General features: G+C 41.5%; 1 protein-coding gene across 3 annotated transcripts in view; it reads left to right on the forward strand.

Annotated features, from left to right (window-relative positions):
• nacc1a (nucleus accumbens associated 1, BEN and BTB (POZ) domain containing a) overlaps nucleotides 1-17426 on the forward strand; it is a 37193-nt gene extending 19767 nt beyond the window's left edge. The window contains exons 6-9 of one of the 3 annotated variants that reach the window (XR_013287876.1): nucleotides 1172-1277; nucleotides 1391-1488; nucleotides 11869-12338; nucleotides 14951-17426. Coding sequence is in view for 1 of the 3 variants with exons in the window: in XM_077540913.1 (XP_077397039.1) it covers nucleotides 1172-1277; nucleotides 1391-1488; nucleotides 11869-12173 (509 nt within the window). In the remaining 2 variants the exon portion in view is untranslated. Of the gene's footprint in view, nucleotides 1-1171; nucleotides 1278-1390; nucleotides 1489-11868 lie in introns of all 3 variants that reach the window. The other 2 variants (XR_013287877.1, XM_077540913.1) reach the window with 2 other exon arrangements.
• Nucleotides 17427-18967: the final 1541 nt, after the last annotated feature.

The raw sequence follows: 18967 nt of genomic DNA on the forward strand, positions 1-18967 counted from the left end.
TGCGATTTTTTTTCATTCAAATTTAGAAAATACTAATCAGTAAGCTTGTAGAGTGTAAGATTTATATGAAAATGTATTATTTATTTATCTGAAATTTCAGTTTTATAACTGAGCCACTGTATTTAACAAACAGGTTGTAACCTTTTCCATGTTAGAACAGCATTGAAATCAAATATTAAGGCTAAATGTTCCATTAATATAACATTCTTCCATGCTTAAGGTGTGAAAGTTTGACGTTTTGTTGAATATTTTTTCATCAAAAATAGAGGTTGTAATCTGTTTCATGTTTGAACAGCATTAAAATCAAATATTAAGGCTTAATGTTCCGTTCATATAACATTCTTCCATGCTCAAGGTGTGAATCCTAAAAAAAAAAAAAAAAAATCGATTCTGCCGATTATTGAATCGATTCGAGAATCGCGCGATGTAGTATCGCGATATATCGCCGAATCGATTTTTTTTTTAACACCCCTACTGTTAAAGCTTAAAGCTGATCATTTTAAGTTTTTCTGTTATTTATTTATTTATTTATTTATTGTTACTAAATATGTTGATGCATTGTGCCAAAAAGGGTTTTGTATCAATTCTCTTGAAAATGTTTTTGTCAAAAATTAAGGTGATTGTTTGTTTATTTATTTATTTATTTATTTATTTATTTATTTTATAAATATAGCCAATGGCACTCACCATAAATACATTGGGGGGAAAAAATATCGATGATCAATGTGATCGGTATCAGTATCGGCCGATCTTACTCATTGGTGATCGGTATCGGCAGCATAAAACACTGATCGGCGCATCCCTACATATCACATATTACATATTATTGTCAAGAAATGATTAAGGCTGACTTCCTTTAAGCATGTTCTGTCTTGACGTGAATGTGTTGTGACCTCTTCGTTTGCTTAAAAATGGCAGCAGCATCCTACAAAAGCTTTCCTGTAATGGCAGATCTTGTTTTTATCAAGCTATTTCTTTAATAAAAGTGATAGAATGTCTACTGATGTTTCACACATGGCAACATAATTAAATTTTTGTATGTGACTGCGTTTGTAGGGACAAAACATTTGATAAGAATGGAAAACTTCAAACATTGAAATTGAGTCATTGAAATGGTGACGTGTTAGTTATCATACGAATTGACACTTTTTGTCTGTGCGTCCGTCCCCAGGTACGTCCGTCTTTATTTCCCGGGCCCAGCTGATGAACTGTCATGTGAGTGCAGGGACCAGACACAAAGTGCTCCTGAGGAGGCTGCTGGCCGCCTTCTTTGACAGGTTTTGCTTCCCTCTGCCCGCCTCTTTTGTTTTGATGCTTATATCAGAGCAATGACTAAACCACTATATTTGTTTGTTTTTATTTCTGGCCTTCCAATCATGAATTTATTTAGGAACACGCTGGCTAACAGCTGCGGGACCGGTATCCGCTCATCCACCAACGACCCCAGCCGCAAGCCTCTGGACAACAGGGTGCTGCATGCAGTTAAATGTGAGCATGCAGTTTGTAAGATGGAGTGCAAATGTGTCAAGCTACAGTGCTTGTTGAAGCTAGTTGACAGGTTTTATGCTGAGCAACCAATCAAAGGTTGGTAGGTAACCGCGGGCCATGAAATGGATTTTGCTACAGTTAAGGCCTGAAATGGCATTAAGAAGCATTAAATACAATGTGGAGTGGCGTTAAAATTTAATGTGATAAAAAATGTCTGTATTTGTGGGGACTTGTGACTTGTTGTAATTTACGATGCACAAAATTGCCTGAAGTCAATCAGTTGTTTCATATTCCAAAACAATTGCACTCAATTTGAAAAAGAAAAATGTAGTGTTCCTGTCACCATGTACAACATGAAACGCTAATGCCACCTAGTAGCAGAAAATTACCTTTTTCTCTCATATCCTTTTAACCGTAATTGTAAACTGTAACTTTATGAATTACTTATAATGAAATTACTCTTTCAATGAACTAAATGATACAACCACATTTGTATTAGGTAAGCATATTTGTCCACTTTCGTGTTAACTCATTCACTCCTAGCCACTTTCACTGAAGCAACCCCCTTCGCTCCCGACTGTGTTACTGGATTTTGACTGATTTTGCAAGGCCCACAGAATATGTATTTATTTCTGTTTTGCATCAATTAACTAGGGGTGGGAATCTCTGACATGAGGCCGATTCGATATGTATCTCGATACACAAGTTGTGATTTGATTGAAAAACGATTATCTTTCAGAACAGAACGGTTCGATTAAGTTTGGGAACGATACAATTTTCGATTCGATACGATTAATTTCAATATTCAAAACTTATAGTGACATTTGTTGCTTGTAAACATTAATCTTAAAACACCACAAATTTTTACAGTATCTACAAATGTGTTAAAAAAGAACAACAACAATGTCTTCTATATTTTTATATATTGAATCAATTATTTAAATGGACCGGAACAAAGGGCTGGGCGATATGACTGAAAAATGTATCAGTTTAAATATTTATTAGTTGTTATTGACAGTTCTAATTGTTTTTTGTTTGTTTTTTTAATTCAAAATAAGGATCAGGAAAACAAAAGGCTGGTAATTCAATTTGAAATATAAATATTTAACCTTTAAAAAGACACTAACACAATTAAACAGAATATTTCCACATTGTGAAGTATTTCAGAAACATAAATTTAAGACATGAAATAAACCTACTGTCCAACCAAAATAAATATGAAGCCACCTTATGGAACAATAAATCTATCAAATGCATTTTAACAACTTAATATATCCAAAAATATTTACAAAAGTGCCCTAACCTTTTTATCAACAATTTTTGTTTTTAACAATTTTTGTTTTTCTTTGCCATCACATTCATTTTTGGTTAATGTATGATATCTTTTTTGTTTTTTTTAATCTGAGACACGATGATGACCACGGAATCACTACTGTTTATATTTTGTTTTTTGGGCTGTCGTTCATTTTGAGTTTGATGACGTAATCGCGGGCACGTCTCAGTTCTCCTATCTGCTGCTCATGCTAGTTGTAGACATTGACAGGGAGCCACAAACTGAGAAATGAGATACTTGCAGTGTGCTTTTAGCTTAGCTGGTGTGTTGGCTGTGGGACATACCTGTGTCGTTTGAATCCATGCATTGGATCGTCACGGGAGTTATTCTTTTTGGCTCGCGCGCAGTACCAACGCCGGCCCGGGACATACAAGTGCACCGAGAGGACTCGATAGCCATGGGAAATACCGAGATGTACGGCACCGGCTTCTGCTAACTGTCTCCATTTGAATGTTGTCACTTGTTGTGCGCGACTGCGCGCGAGCGCGCGTGCCGTGTCGCGAGCACGGCGTTGACGGTAGGCGGACCCCCTCCCCCCCAAAAAAGGTGCGTAACGTCTTTGCATTATGTTTACAACATCCGGGGAATGAAGCGTCTCTGAGCGCTACTTTGCTAGCTCTCTGTAAACAGGGAAGTAGCTTGAATAGTGATGCTACTGAAATGTAAACAAAACAAGTAGAGCACGGTGCAGAACTCTTGCTATTGTTATGAAAACCATAAAGCCTCACTCGCAACCGATTCACAGCAACGCGATATCCGGTCCACAGCTTTACAAGCAACGTATCTAAGGATTCCCGGCGGATTTTGTTTCGGTTGACAAGTTTGCTACCGATACGGTCGTTTAGCTCCCCTTGACGACCGATGGTGCGGTCGAATCGTTTTTTTGTCCCACCCCTACAATTAACATTAGAATATAGCTATATTTTGTCAATATTCACATTCCTGGTGAAAACAGGGACAAGAAGAGCTTGTTGCAACATGGACCTCGTTTATACTCTGCTGCCAACTGATTGCCGTTTTTTTTTATTTATTTATTTTTATTACTATTGCTTTAAGCCACCAATTCATGTCAGAAGCTGCATCAAAGTCTTCTGTATGAGCGTGCATAAAAAAAATAAAATAAAAGTTTTTTAGGGTTTGAATGAGTTAACAGTTTGAAAACCTTGAAAAATATATTTTATTGTACATTGAGAACATATAACATGCGTTTAATCATGAGATTAACGATGGAAATCATGCGATAAATTCCGATAATTGTAATTGACTGGCAGCCCCAATATATAAACAGTATGTCAATATACGTATGTATATGTGGGAGTGCGTGCGTGTGTATGTGTGTGTATGCAGAACAACATGAGCATTACGTTAGTTTAAGTGCCATTAAAAAAATGGCATTAAAAAGCATTGAATTGGACTTCCGGTGACGCCATGTTCCAAGCAGCTGCTTGAAGATCGCGCTCCGTCCATACTCGATATATTTCCTAACTAAAACCACAGTACTCGACGATTTTTTTTTCCCCTTTCTCTTTTTTTTCGAGATGGCAACATCCCTAAGAGGCAAAGGATCGCAAAAACAGGATCAAAATAAAGATAAAGGCGACAACTTGAGACAGCTAACTTTGAAACAGGCCTCGGGCGGTCCCGCAGCTACAGAAGATAGCATGCATAACTCCGAGTCTAAAATACTGGCTGAGCTCGAGAAGTTGAGGAAGGACAACCAAGAGGGCCATATGCAAACTCAACTCTCCCTGACAAGGCTGGAAACATCTTTTAAGGGACTGAGAGAAGATGTGACAAAATTGGAGAACAGAGTCGCGGAGGCGGAGGGCCGCATTGGTGCTAACGAGGACACCGCTAAACGACATGAGCAGGCCCTCCGCCATTTGCTACACAGAGAGATGGAATTGACGGCGCGTTGCGAGGATATGCAGAATAGACTGCGGCGAAACAACATGAGGATCTATCGCGTGCCAGAAGGGAGCGAGGGAAGAGATGTTAAGCTCTTCGTACAGGAGTTGCTTAAATCCGCAATTCAACTTTCCCCGGAGCTCGACATAGCCATTGAGAGGGCACACAGAGCTCTCTCCGGCAAGCCCAAAGATCCCAAAGCTGCCCCGCGCTCTCTGATTGTTAGATTCTTGGATTACTCTGTCAAGGAAACCATACTACGGAAAGCATGGGAGCAGAGGTCAGTAATGTACAACGGAATTCAGATTTACTTGGATCACGATTTTTCACCCGAGTTACAGAAGAGGAGAATGCTCGCGCGTGACGTCATAAAGCAACTAAAAGTCAAGAATATCAGGGCGAAATGTGTTTTCCCTGCACAGTTGAAAATGTTCCTTGATGATGGTGAAAAAACCTACCCGACGTTATCGGATGCGCTCCCGGTGCTTAAGGAGATGGGCGTACAGGTGCGAGTGGATGAGAGGGAGCGGATGGAAAATGAGCTGTTCCGGGAAGGTTGGAGCACCGCAGGAGCAAGACAGACATTGAGGAGAGGCCGCACAACTTTTTCCTACGCAGGGATTAAATCATTCTTCAACACAAAGGAGTAATTTCCCCCTCTCCTTTACATCTTTTTGCCCCCCCCCCTTTTTTTCCCCCTTCTCCCCCCCCTTTTTTTTTTCTTTCTCTCTCTCTCTCTATCCTTTCTCTTCTCCAACACTAACAACCCCCCCTCGTCGAGTTTATTTGGAAATTTATGACAATCTAAGTTAGGATGAAAGATATACTGTTTAACATTGGACGGGACGTGATGGAAAGCTAGTGGAGTACCAGCTATCCACGGCACAAGTCGCAAAGGAGGACAGCGACCAACTTTTCCTTTCTCTTTTTGTTCCACGGAGGATCTTCTGTCACCAACCTCCGCCCGGAAACATCGGGGACTGGGTTATTTGGGTCCTTGGACTCCGAATGAACCAGTGTGGTATGTGGAAGCCTACGTTGTTTTGTAATTTTTTGTTTGTTATTGTTTCAAGTGTATATGTTCCTTTTGTCCTGAGTGTTGAATTGGGCCATCGTTCTACCAGTTGTACTTTTTCTTTTTTTGTTGATCAATGGGTAAATCAACATAAAGTTAAAATAAGGCAAAAAAGATGAATAATCATATTGTTGTTACGTATAATGTTAAGGGCTTAGGTAATCCTATCAAGAGAAAAAAGGTACTAAACCAACTAAAAAGGCTTAACTGTGCAATTGCAATGCTCCAGGAAACACACCTTTCTGATAAAGAGCATGAGAAGTTGAGGAGGGAATGGGTAGATCAACAATATTGCTCCTCATACCAACAGGGAAAGAAAAGGGGAGTTGCAATTCTCTTCAGCAAGGCTATTTATTTCTGTCACGAAAGGAGCTTCAGTGACAAAGAAGGGAGATACTTGATGGTAATCGGCAGAATAGGGGGCATTATAATTACTTTGCTTAATTTATACGCCCCTAATGAGGATAACCCAGATTTCTTTAAGAAGATTGCATTATTGATAGCTGATAAAGCGAAGGGAATTGTTTTAATAGGGGGAGATTTCAATTGTGTTTTGAGAGCATATATTGATAAACTCCCTGCTGACCTGGGTCAAAAATCCAAAAAATCGAGGGCTCTAGCAACAATGATGGAGGAATTAGGCTTGGTGGATGTTTGGCGCCGCTTACATCCAAAAGACAAGGATTTTACTTTTTTTTCACATGTACACTGTACCCATTCGCGGTTAGACATGTTCTTGATTTCAGCAGTGGACTCCTTTAGAGCTATTCAATGTAATATTGACGCAATTACTATATCAGACCACGCCCCAGTGAGTCTGAACCTAAAGTTGAACCCAAAAAGGAATTTTAAATATTGGCGCGCCAATGTATCTATTCTAAATAAAAACGAAATTAAACAAGAATTGCAAAGAGGCCTAATGGAGTATATTCAAGTAAACAATAATGATGAGGTATCCCCGACAATATTATGGGAGGCAACCAAGTGTGTTTTGAGAGGTAACATTATTGCAATCTGCTCTAGATTAAAGAGAGAAAGACTTGCTGAAATAACGCAGTTAGAAGACGAAATCCGCGAGATTATCAGATAATGCAAAAAGATGACACACTTACCATGTTAAAGGAGAATAGACAGAAATTAAATGACCTATTAACCTATAAAGCTGAAGGGCAGCTTCGATTTTTGAACCAAAAATATTACGAATTTAGCAACAGGGCCAGTCCGCTCTTGGCATTTCAGCTGCGTTAAGCACAATCGAGCAGAACAGTACATAAGATCAGATGCCCAAATTCTGGCGATATGATGCTTCAGCCCGACGACATTGCAAATGCATTTGCTGCTTATTACCAGGATTTGTATAAGGCGGAAAGTTACCCAGATAAGAAAGAAAAAACAAGGAATTTCTTTAATTCGATTGAAATTGATAAACTGACTGAGGAGGAGGCGGAGCAGATAACAGGCCCGATTACACAAGAGGAGATCAAAAAAAGTATTTTGAAACTTTAAAGTAGCAAAACCCCTGGAGTGGATGGCATCCCAGGAGAAATATATAAAGCTTTTGAAAAGGAATTGACACCACTTTTACATAAGGTGTATAATTATGTACTATCGGCAGGTGAAGCTCCTCAGTCATGGTCTGAAGCGATTATTTGTGTTATTCATAAAGAAGGAAAGGATCCAACCCTTTGTACATCTTATCGCCCTATCAGTCTCCTATGTGTCGATATGAAAATACTTACCTCCATCATTGCTGATAGAATTCAGTGTCATATCCAGAAATTGGTAAAAGCTGATCAAACAGGTTTTATAACAGGCAGACATGGAGCAGATAATGTTAGAAGGGCCCTAAATCCTCAATTAGTAGCACAGGAAAGGAATACCCCATCATTGTTTTTAAGTCTGGATGCTGAGAAGGCATTCGATCGGGTTGATTGGGACTTTCTGCTACAGACATTACAATATATGGGTTTCAATGATACGTTTATTACATGGGTCCAAATGTTTTATAAAAATCCCAGGTCATGCGTGAGAGTTAACGGACACTGCTCTGATTTTTTGTTCCACTGGGACGTGGGACTAGACAGGGTGAAGTCCTCTCACCGTTATTATTTGCTCTTAGCATCGAGCCCCTTGCTGAGTTAATCCGATCAAATCCACTCATACAGGGAATAAGAGATAAAAAAGATGCCTGTCATAAATTGTGCCTTTTTGCTGATGATATTTTGCTATTTTTGGAGAACCCCCTCACTTGCTTTAAGCCTTGCTTAATAGTCTGGATTAGTACAGTATGGTATCAGGTTATAAAATTAACACAAATAAATCAGAAGCATTGATGCTTGTGGGTAACTGGCCACCACAATTAGACAGCCTTGTTTCTTTTAGGCAATCAAAACAGGGATTTAAATATCTGGGTGTAAATCTTACTCCCAAGACAACACAGTTGTTTTCATCGAATTATGACAAACTTTTCAAGGAAATTAAAAATGACTTGAGTAAATGGGATATACTTCCACTGTCCCTTCTGGGTAGGATTGAATGCATCAGAATGAATGTTCTTCCAAGGTTACTCTTTTTGTTTCAAAACCTGCCGATTTTTATACCCCAGTCTGCATTTAGATTATTAGACAGATTAATATCAAGATTTATCTGGCAGAACAGGAGACCAAGAATCCGTCTTAAAATCTTGATGCTGGGTAAAGAGTACGGTGGGCTGGGACTTCCCAACATCAAACTGTATTATTGGGCTGCCCAAATAAAAGCAATGGCGGCCTGGATCATACGGAATCCGGAGTCACACTGGGTTTCATTGGAGGAGCATTCATTACCAGGTATTTCCCTTTCAACTCTTCCCTTTCTCAATCTGCAGTGCCAGAAACGAATTGAAGTCAAGAATGTATGGGTTAAACATACATTGAATGTCTGGAAACAGGTACAGAAACAAATACTGTAAAGGGGGTGGTTGCTCTTTCGCGGGCCATGCCCATAAGGGGGAATATTGAGTTTTTACCATCAATAATGGACAGTGGCTTTGATGGATGGGCTGAAAATAACCTCAGAACTTTGAGTCAATTATTTGAGGGAAACATGATTAAAAGCTTTGCACAATTATGTAGCAAATTTAATCTAATGTCAAGGGATCATTATCGGTATCTACAAATTAGGAATTATTTAATGACACATCAGGATTGGGTATATATTAGAAGGGAACCAACTCATATAGAAAAGCATTTCAGTCAATTGATAGAGAATGGAAGTGTAATGAAAAAACAAGTGTCTTTCATGTATAAGAAATTACTGATGGATATATCAGATAACACTCAACACATAAAACAACAGTGGGAACTCGAATTGAATGTGACCTTGGATGATGATACTTGGGAAGATGTCTGTTCTGGTTGTCATAAGGGTGTAGGGAGTCAAATGTGGAAGGAATTTGACTGGAAAGCTAAAATAAGATTCTTTAGAACTCCATTAAAGTGCTCCGTGTATAAGCGTGGGGTTAGTGACAAATGTTGGAGGAATTGTGGTCTTGTGGGGGATCAGACTCACATTTTTTGGGACTGTCCCATCATACAAGGTTTCTGGACTGGTGTAAGGGAAAAATTGGAAAATATTCTTAAAGTGACACTCCCCCTGGACCCTTTGATTTATTTGTTGGATATATTCTTGGATAATTTGTCTCATGACCAGAAGTATTTGCTTCATCTCCTCCTAATGACTGCAAGAAAGATGATAACCATCAACTGGCTGAAACCTGAACCACCCACAGTTGCACAATGGTTAAAAAAAATCAAACAGTTGTACTCAATGGAACAATTGACAGCACAACTTCAGATGAGGGTTTGTAGCGAGCAGTGACGGGAGTCGGAGGCAGAGTGTTGAAGTCCGGAGCCAAAGACCGGCGGTTTATTGATATCAACTTCTCATCGTTTAACAGCAACAACAACTCACTCTGCGCGAGGCTCACAGACCTACCAACATTTTGTTCTTTTATCCTTTCATCCTTTCATCCCAACAAACTCCCCCTTCGTCCCAACGTTCCGTGGGTGAATTATGTTCTAATCACTACACAAGCCCCCCCAGAATTCACCCACAATCAAACTCCGGATGACGGGGCGGCAAAACTGCCCGACCCCTGCGGGTACAGGACCCAGGGAGCGAGGGCGGGAGGGACACGGCAGAAACACCAGAACAGTCCCGCGCACCAACTGGCGGGGATGCAGGAACAACTGGAAGGGACCCCACACGGTCCACAAGGCGCAGCCCAGGGGGGCGCGGGGCACGTCCAAGGGTCCGTCCAGGTCAACATGAGCCGGTTTAACTTGCAACCCGGTGTCGGAGCCCCGAAGCGACTGGGTGTCACGGTCGGAAGCCTGGTCGGCCGCCATCCGGGAAAAGTCGAGGCCCAGCTGTACCGTGTTGACGGCTGCCCTGGACAGACAAACCGCGACCACGTCGTCCTTGCCAGCGATATGTCGGATGTCCGTGGTGTATCCAGATATGAACGCCAACTGTCGCTGTTGCCGCGCGGACCACGGCTCGGACAACTTCGACATGGAGAAGGCGAGCGGCATGTGATCGACGAAGACCGTGAACTCACGGCCCTCCAGGATGAAGCGGAAGAGGCGGAAGAACCTGTGGTAAAAAGTCACCATCCCGAGGAACTCCCGAACACCCTGGGCCGTCCGGGGTCGAGGAAAAGCGGCAACAGCTTCCACTTTTGCCGGGAGCGGGGTGGCGCCGTCCTCGTTGATGAGGTGGCCGAGGTATTGGATGGAGGGCACACTAAAGACACATTCTGTCTTAGTGCCGTAGGTCCGGATCGGTGCATCGTTGGCCGCTGACAGGTGCGGGCCGTGAGTGCCCCCGGCAGCATCTTCAGCCGAGGCAGGAAACACGCTTCTGCGGGCGGCGGAGTCACAGAGGAACTTGAGTCTGGAGAGGGTGTCCATGATAAACAGCAGCCGGCACTCTGCGCCCCCACTCACAGCTGCAACTGAGTGGAGGCGTCACCGTTTCCCGACGCAACAAAGGAGCAAGGGGCGCGGCACCTCTTCGCCTTGGTTCCAAAACGTGCGTGAAAATCGCGTAAGCCAGGGGCTGATCGGCCATCCACGGCAGCGCGTACCTTATGAGGTGCCGTTGCGGCCGCCAGGACCGGGAAGGCGCGTGCAGAGGCCAAGACCTCGTGGTTGTGACGCTGGGTGGCCAGGAAAAAGCGGTCAGCTTCCTCCGCCAGAGCACGTGGCTCGGAGATGGTAGTGTTCGCTAGCGCCGTAGCTCTGGCCGCCGTGGAGCTCCCGAGCGCGGCCCCGACGTGGTAGTAGCGCGTGGAATCGTCCGTAATTCCCCGAATGGCAAACTGAGCTTCAGCTTGTACAAACCACGTCGCCGCGGCCGACTCCCAAAACTCCGGTAACTTGAGACCAGCGGAGTTCGCCATGTCGCTCAATTCGATCAAATTCTCAGCCTCGGAAACGTCAACGAGGCGGATGTCGGGGTCACCAATGTAGCGAGCAGTGACGGGAGTCGGAGGCAGAGTGTTGAAGTCCGGAGCCAAAGACCGGCGGTTTATTGATATCAGCTTCTCATCGTTTAACAGCAACAACAACTCACTCTGCGCGAGGCTCACAGACCTACCAACATTTTGTTTTTATCCTTTCATCCTTTCATCCCAACAAACTCCCCCTTCGTCCCAACGTTCCGTGGGTGAATTATGTTCTAATCACTACAGGTTCCTATTTTTGAAAGAAGATGGGGACCAATCCTGGACACTGTTAGATAGGGTATTGATACCCTGGGTATGTGGAGGAAATTTTTGTTGTTGTTTATCATATTATTTGTATTTCCATGATACCAATTGTATGTAAAGGCCCTATCTCAGGACAATTATTGTTATTGTTATGTTGTTGTCGGTTTTGACAATAAAAGTAAAAAAAAAAAAAAAAGCATTGAATTAGATTTGATACCTGCAGAAACCCTGGTTGTAAAAATGCGAACATTATTGTGGATGGTATGGTGAAAAGAAACTGTATTAACGTTGCGCTTGTCTCTCTCGCATCAGTTTACTGCCAGAACTTTGCCACCAGCTTCAAGGAGAGCGAGATGAACGCCATCGCCGCCGACATGTGCACCAACGCCCGGCGGGTGGTGCGCAAGAGCTGGATCCCCAAGCTCAAGCTGCTGATCGCAGAGAGCGACGCCTACTCGGCCTTCCTCTCCGACGGCGTCAAAGCCGAGGACGACGCCCTGGGCGCCGACCCGCCGTTCGACCCCGCCTCCCTGGAAGCCTCCGCCGGCGCCGAGTCGGGCGGCTCTTCAGGTGAATCCCTACCGGGCGTGAGCGGGGACGTGGGAGTGTTATTTTGAGCGTTTTTGAGCTTGTGCTTGCCTCCTCACTCTCCACACCTCGACTGTCTATACTACACCGCTACGGCTGCAACCGGAACATGGAAACCACCTTTGCTTTTCTTTTGGGACTGTATGGCGGAGCTTCGAGAGGGCCGGGAACGGGCACCCGCTTGTCCTTTTAAGGTGTGTAAGCACATTCATTGGTCGTTCCATATTAAATACATTCCCAGTAGTGCTGCTGGTTCGAGTTGATAGCGGAACCTGAGGAAGGGGAGGCTGCATGACACGGTAGTCACGTCAGTCACTTGTGGAAAGCCCTCGGAACTTTTATTTCATAGACTTCAAATCCAGCTTTGAAGTATACACGCACTAGTTTTGTCCGCTACTAGTGCCACAATTGGCATATTAGTTTGCAATTAAGCCTTACTAGTAACTACTGTGCCGCGCTAGTAACACTACGAGGCCGAGCTCGTAGGCATGGGTCGCGCACTAATACCTTCCTCGTCAGGATATCAAATACATGCTGATATCCTTGATTTGCATCTTAATGTTCATCTACTAGTACCTTTTGTCATCACTAGTAAGACAGTCCAGCACAGTAGTACGATGGCTATGTCTTATTATAGCAATTACTTTTTTCTTTTTTTTTCCCCCTGATCGTGGTGCCACTTTTGGCCCACTAGTATGACCTTAAGATGCAAACAAAGGAAAACTGAGCATTTATTTCATATCAAGCTGTACTAGTATGCCCTTTGCCCTCACCAGGAAGACAGTTCAGAACACTAGTAGAAGGACTGTGCCTAACTAGTAGAGCTATACATACACCTTTGCAATAAAAGACGAATCAATATGCATTTCAGTACATTGGATTCAATACGATTCAAGGACGGTTCATTTTAAAATGTATTGATTCAAATGGTCAACCCCTCCCCGCTACTAGTGTAGCTTTTGGCCTACTAGTGTCATCTTAAGATGTAAATCAAGGATTTTAAAAAATGCTTTCCAGAAAGCTCTTGGAGTGTTGAAGCTGTATTCAAATTAAGGTCTATGTACTACGTAATTCACCACACGAGTAGGACTGTCATACTAGTAATTCCACGAGTGTCTTATACAATCGCATGACATTTTTACACACTATTAGGCCAACTTTGGTATGCTAGTAGGACAATTACATGTTATTATTGAGCCCTAACTGCACCTGTTCATATTTGAACGCTACTAGTACTGCTAGCAAAGTGTTAGATCTAAACTAGCACAATTTTATACAGTCACTAGTTGTAGTGATATCAAATAAATGCTCCAAATTCCTCAGTATCCTTAAATATACATCATGTTCCCTAGTAGTGTGCAAAGTATAGTGTACAAAAAATGCACATAGTAGTGGAAAATTGTTAGTCATAAGACAGTTGATCTACTAGTGTGCTGAATTGCCATACTATTGAGGGCAAAGAGCGTACTAGTACAGTACATGGATAGCAAGTCTATTGAATAAACGCTCAAAAGGTTTATGTTTTGAATGTAAGCGTTGATGGCATTTTTTTTTTTTTTTTTACCCCCAGTGTGCGAATGCCGACTTGTGTTGCACAAACTCCAAAAATGAGAGGGCCAGTAAAAAAAAAGAGAGAAATAAAAGGGCTGGTAGATATGAACACTACTTTGTCCTCTTCCAGTGTCATCTTCCACTCATCACTTTTCAAGTTTTCTTGGCCCCCAGCACAAACAAATGGTTTCCACCAAATGGACCTTTGTTGTGTTTCACTGTGCAGTGTTATATAAATATCTTTGTTTTCTATATTTTTAGCAAGTTTGAACGGCAACCAGAGAGCAGCAGGGAGCAGCTTTTTATTGAGATGGTTCTAATGAAAATGTTCTGGTCAACAGGTAATCAAAGATGGTCCTATTTTTAGACGAGAAGCTATATTTGTACGAGTGACGTGCAAGCGGGGATTGTTTGAAATTCTCCACGTTTTGTTGGAGAGGGCGGCGACTAATGAGGAGAAGTGCTCTTTTTTTTTTTTCCCTTTTTTTTTTCCCTTTTTTTTTTTAACACTCAAGAAGGCATTAATGATGTGTGTTTATTTTGTGTCGCAGCAGGATGGAATGGGCAGTGGAACTGCCACTTTTGACGCATTTCATCTTCTGTTTGTGAGCTTGAAAAGCAGAAAGACGGAATCAGCTGGCTCGACTGTTTTTGACAATGACGTGCAGGGAAGTTAAGGCCCCCGAAACGACTACTGTACTTTGTATTCCAATCATGTTACGGGTGGGGGAGCAAATATTTATGGAATAATGGAATGTGCCTTTTCAGTGGAGATCAATGAACAGAATTTTCAACAAGTCTGAAGCAATATTGCTCCAGTTGTATTTGCTTTGTGTTTAGTGTGTATGCGTGGATGTGAAGGAAGAACGGGTGTGTTGATTTTTGCCGGTCTTTTCACGTGAGGCCGAGTGGAGGTTTTCGCACCAGCGGTTCGTGCACCTTATGGACAAGCGTTGTGAACCCGTTTTGGTGGAGTTTGTCCTTCCCTCCCTCCCTACAAATTGCACATTGTGAGCGGCGAGATGACGTGTGATGATTTCAATGTTCCCGTTAGTGAGACTGTGTTAAATGCCAGTGGTTTCTTTTTCATTCCTGGCCAGCTCAACCTCACTTGAATACGCATCCAACAGTTCATCCTTTTGGAGATCACAAGAATGTGTGTTGTGAGATTGAAAACAAAACGTGATGCAGTACTTTGGGATGAAGCAGTAAATAACTAGCAAACCTCATATGAGCACTCCGCTTACCTCTGCAGAATCTTTTCAAGACTGCTGTTGTGCTTCCAGGTGTCTCGTTCACCTCCACAGCATCAGCAGCCGTGTGCTTGGACTCTACTTTCAAATGCTCACTGACTTACTACTTTTTTTTTTTTTTAATTGTAATTGTGACATTTATTTGTGGTCTGTTTTTAAAGGATCTCAGAATCTGGTTAAGCAGAAAACCAAGAATTTAGTTGACAATATGGAATTTATTGTGGATTACTGGAGTTACGACAACTCCCTAGTAAGCTTTATTCTGCTGAGAATCTCCAGTCCCATTAACTCATTCACTCCCTGCCATTTTCACTGAAGCAACCCCTTTGCTCCCAGCTGTTTTACTTAATTTTGGCTAATTTTTTTGCAAAAGTATTGTGTTCTATTACTATAAAAGACATGGAACCTATGAAAATAAAGATTGGAGTCTCTTCCTTTTATTAGAAAAAAAACCCTCTTTCCGTTTTGCAGCAATTAGCATTAAAATATAGCTAGGTTTCATCATTATTCATATTCCTGGTGAAAACACTGGCAAGAAGAGCTTGTTGCAACAGGGCCCTGGCTGATCTCTTATTATCTGCTGCCACCTGCTGGCTGTTTTTTTTTTTTGTTTTTTTGTTTTTTTTGTAATAATGACCATTGGTTTCAGCCACCTCTTCATGTCAGAAGCTGCATCAAAGCCTTCTGTATGCTCTTGCATAAATAAATAAATAAATAAATACATACATAAATAAAAGTGAAAATGCGTTTTGGGGAGTGAAGGATAAAGTATTAAAACGTGTTTACAGTTTTCAGGTTTGAATGAGTTAAAAGTTGCATATTGAATAAACTAATTGAGCTCAGAAAAATCAAGGAAATGTAGTCATCCCTAATTGGATCTACAGTAAACAAAAAAAGTATCTCGACTTTATTAAAAGTGAAACCAATTTGCCATTTTGTATTAACCATCAAACATAATTCTTCTTTTGGGCCAGATCTGGCCCCCGGGCCTTGAGTTTCACACCAGTGGATTAGATGAAAAATTTGCTCAAATGAAAATTTTAAATGTACTCAATTTTTTTTACCCCCTTATTGTGCTTATGCTGATTAAGTTATATTAGTATTTTTATTTTTTATTATTATTTGTTTGTTCTTAATGGACTTGAGTCTGTCAATAAAGATATACACAATACTCAAAATTCCAAGAAATGTCCCCACTACTAGTAACGCTATTTTTAGAGCTGTCATGTTGGTGTCCCGTTGTTTAAAAACAAAGAACAAAAAAACTAGCAAAGGAGTTGCCGGCAAATGAGCATCGGATCGACAAATAGCAACCAAGTCATGGAGCCCATCTCATGTTAATTTCTTCCAATTAATCAACAATCAATTCCATATAGTCGGCAGAATTCCCACCAATGAGTCATTACAGTAAGCTTGTTCCCTTTACCTTCACTGTTAATTGTTAACATGTCTCTAGTCTTTTACTAATCACACCTTCAGTTTTGCACTGAATTTTCTTTTTGCGCAGGATTATTTGCGACTAGAGACGTGTGACTGACGACGGAGCCCCTCCGGTGTCAGGGTCTGATTTTTTTATTTTTTTATTTTTGCTTAATCTGTACCCACAGTTTAGCAATCTGTACCCACAGTTTAGCAATCTGTACCCACAGTTTACTAATCTGTACCCACAGTTTTACCGTAAACCGTGGGTACGGTTTACTAAACTGTGGGTACAGATTAGCAAAAAAAATAAAAATACAAAATCAGACCCTGACACCAGAGGGGCTCTGTAACTGACTAATAGTGAGGTTCTAAATCAGCACACAGATGCACCCGGCGACTGATCCAGATTCCTTTCTCAATGATGACTCATTGGCTCACACTGCAGTCGTAGCTGTGAATCAGCACTATTTTCCGAGGGAAGGAAGCGTTTGCTTGCTTTCACGTCAGCAGCGAGGCCACGATTGGTCCGTGGCCTCGCCCATACAAAGTCCTTCGTTATTTCTGTGCATCGACTCGAAGATTTAAGAACCGAGTGTTTTTTGCTTTTATTTCTGAAAATGTGTTTACACTTCACACGCGTAGACCTACACACTTGAACGGATAAGGTGTGGCATGGCATGGAGATCCTTGTGTCACACAACAGTACATATATAAATAATGCTATATACATGTATAGAGGAATACTGTATATAATACATAGACACCCATAGAGGTACGATTGTTTGTTGTCCACTCACAGCATGTGGTATATCCAGTATTTACCCTGAAACGGCGCTGCTTGTCGCAAGTACCGGCTTGGCCCCTCGCCCCCGCGTAAAAAGCCCGGCAGCGCCGCTCCACCTCTTTCTGTGTTCCAAGTGCCAATAACTTTGTGAAAGCCCTGTAACTGTGACCCGACATTATCCACGGTAATTGCACATTAACAAACTGTAAAATAAAGACATGTCCAAATGGAGTCGATGATGAATATCTTAATAAAAGATTTGTAACAATTTATCTCGTTGTCTTTTTTTTTTTTTTTTAATAACTCAATTTCGTACTGTTGTCGTCGTTTGTTTTTTCCTTTGTATTTACTCTTTTAAAAAAAATAAAAAAATAAAAAATCCGAATCGATTTATGTACGTATAACAATTAGATCACTACACAGCATAGCATTCAACTGAAGTACCATTTTTCGAGAAAGGCTTGTCAATTATTTTATTTACAAGCCAATGGCGCCCTCTTTAGGTAAGTATGCAGAATGCAGGCACTTTCAAATGGCTGCTTTTCTCCAGATAGCCTGGTGGAAATCGTTTTCATTTAAAATGAAATCAAAGCTTTAAGTTATTTGCACATGTCGAATATTATCTGTTTACTTTAGTGGGAGAAAACCTAGGCTGAGGCTCAATTATTAATTGACAATGTTTATGTCTATGTGGCTCATGTAAGTACATTTTACTCATGGACAAATGTTTTTCTTGTTTTCGAGATGGTAGATAGCCTACTGTTAAATGTTCCCAGTTTGAAGATCCATGATTAATTCTAATGTGCTCCTACCTGGAAATGTGGGTTTTTTCGCTATACAGTAATGGACTGCTAATTATGACATTCTGATAATAATTGGGATTGTTTTCCGAATGCTGCCAGAACAACCAAACAACAGGAAATATTTTGACCTGTTAGCTTATCAGGCCATGGACATACTGGTCCGACCCACCTGGATCAAATCTATAGGTAAAAGTGGCCCCTGAATTAACTGATTTGAAAACAGGTGAGCGTGTCACTGATTGTTTGTCTATGAGCCCTGCAAACGGCTGGTGACCAGTCCACAGTGTATCCAGGGGCGGAATTAGTGTTAGGCAAAAACAGGAAATTAGCTGCAGGGCTCAAAAACATCACGTAAGTGCTTAAGTATTTCCTCCATTGACATTATTGTTATAGTCTTAATTCATATGCTTAAACATCTATCATCACCATCTGCTTTCATTGTCACACTGTATGCGCAAATTTGAATTTGGAAGATGGCCACAAAACTAAAAGCAGAGTTAGGAGCGAACAGAGTTTTTAATCAAAACTACCACTTATACCACCCAGAGGTTGTGGGTTTGATCCTTTGCCATTGCGACCACGTCGAAGTATCCTTGAGCAAGGTACTGAACCCCAAGTTGCTCCTGATACTGCGTCATCGGTAGATGAATGAGTAGGCGAATGTAAAGCGCTTTGAGAGCCATGTACCATTTTTAGCAATAATATCAATAATTAATTTGATACCTTCATTGTACAATTAATGCATTTAAAGGGAAACTTCACTTATTTAACCCATTAAAACAATAAAATATTCTGTCTATAATTAATTTGATACTTTCCTTATTTTTCGCGTACAAATCGTACCTTTAAGAACACATTTTGCAACTTGCTGTCGACTGAAAATGACATCACAGAGGCTCAGGTAACCAATCACAGCTCACCTGTTTTCTAGGTCTGGTCATGTGACATTCAAGCTGAGCTGTGATTGGTTACCTGGGCCCATGTGATGTCATTTTCAGTCGACAGCAAGT

The sequence above is a fragment of the Festucalex cinctus genome, chromosome 1 (assembly GCF_051991245.1).
Source record: "Festucalex cinctus isolate MCC-2025b chromosome 1, RoL_Fcin_1.0, whole genome shotgun sequence".
NCBI classification, from domain to species: domain Eukaryota; kingdom Metazoa; phylum Chordata; class Actinopteri; order Syngnathiformes; family Syngnathidae; genus Festucalex; species Festucalex cinctus.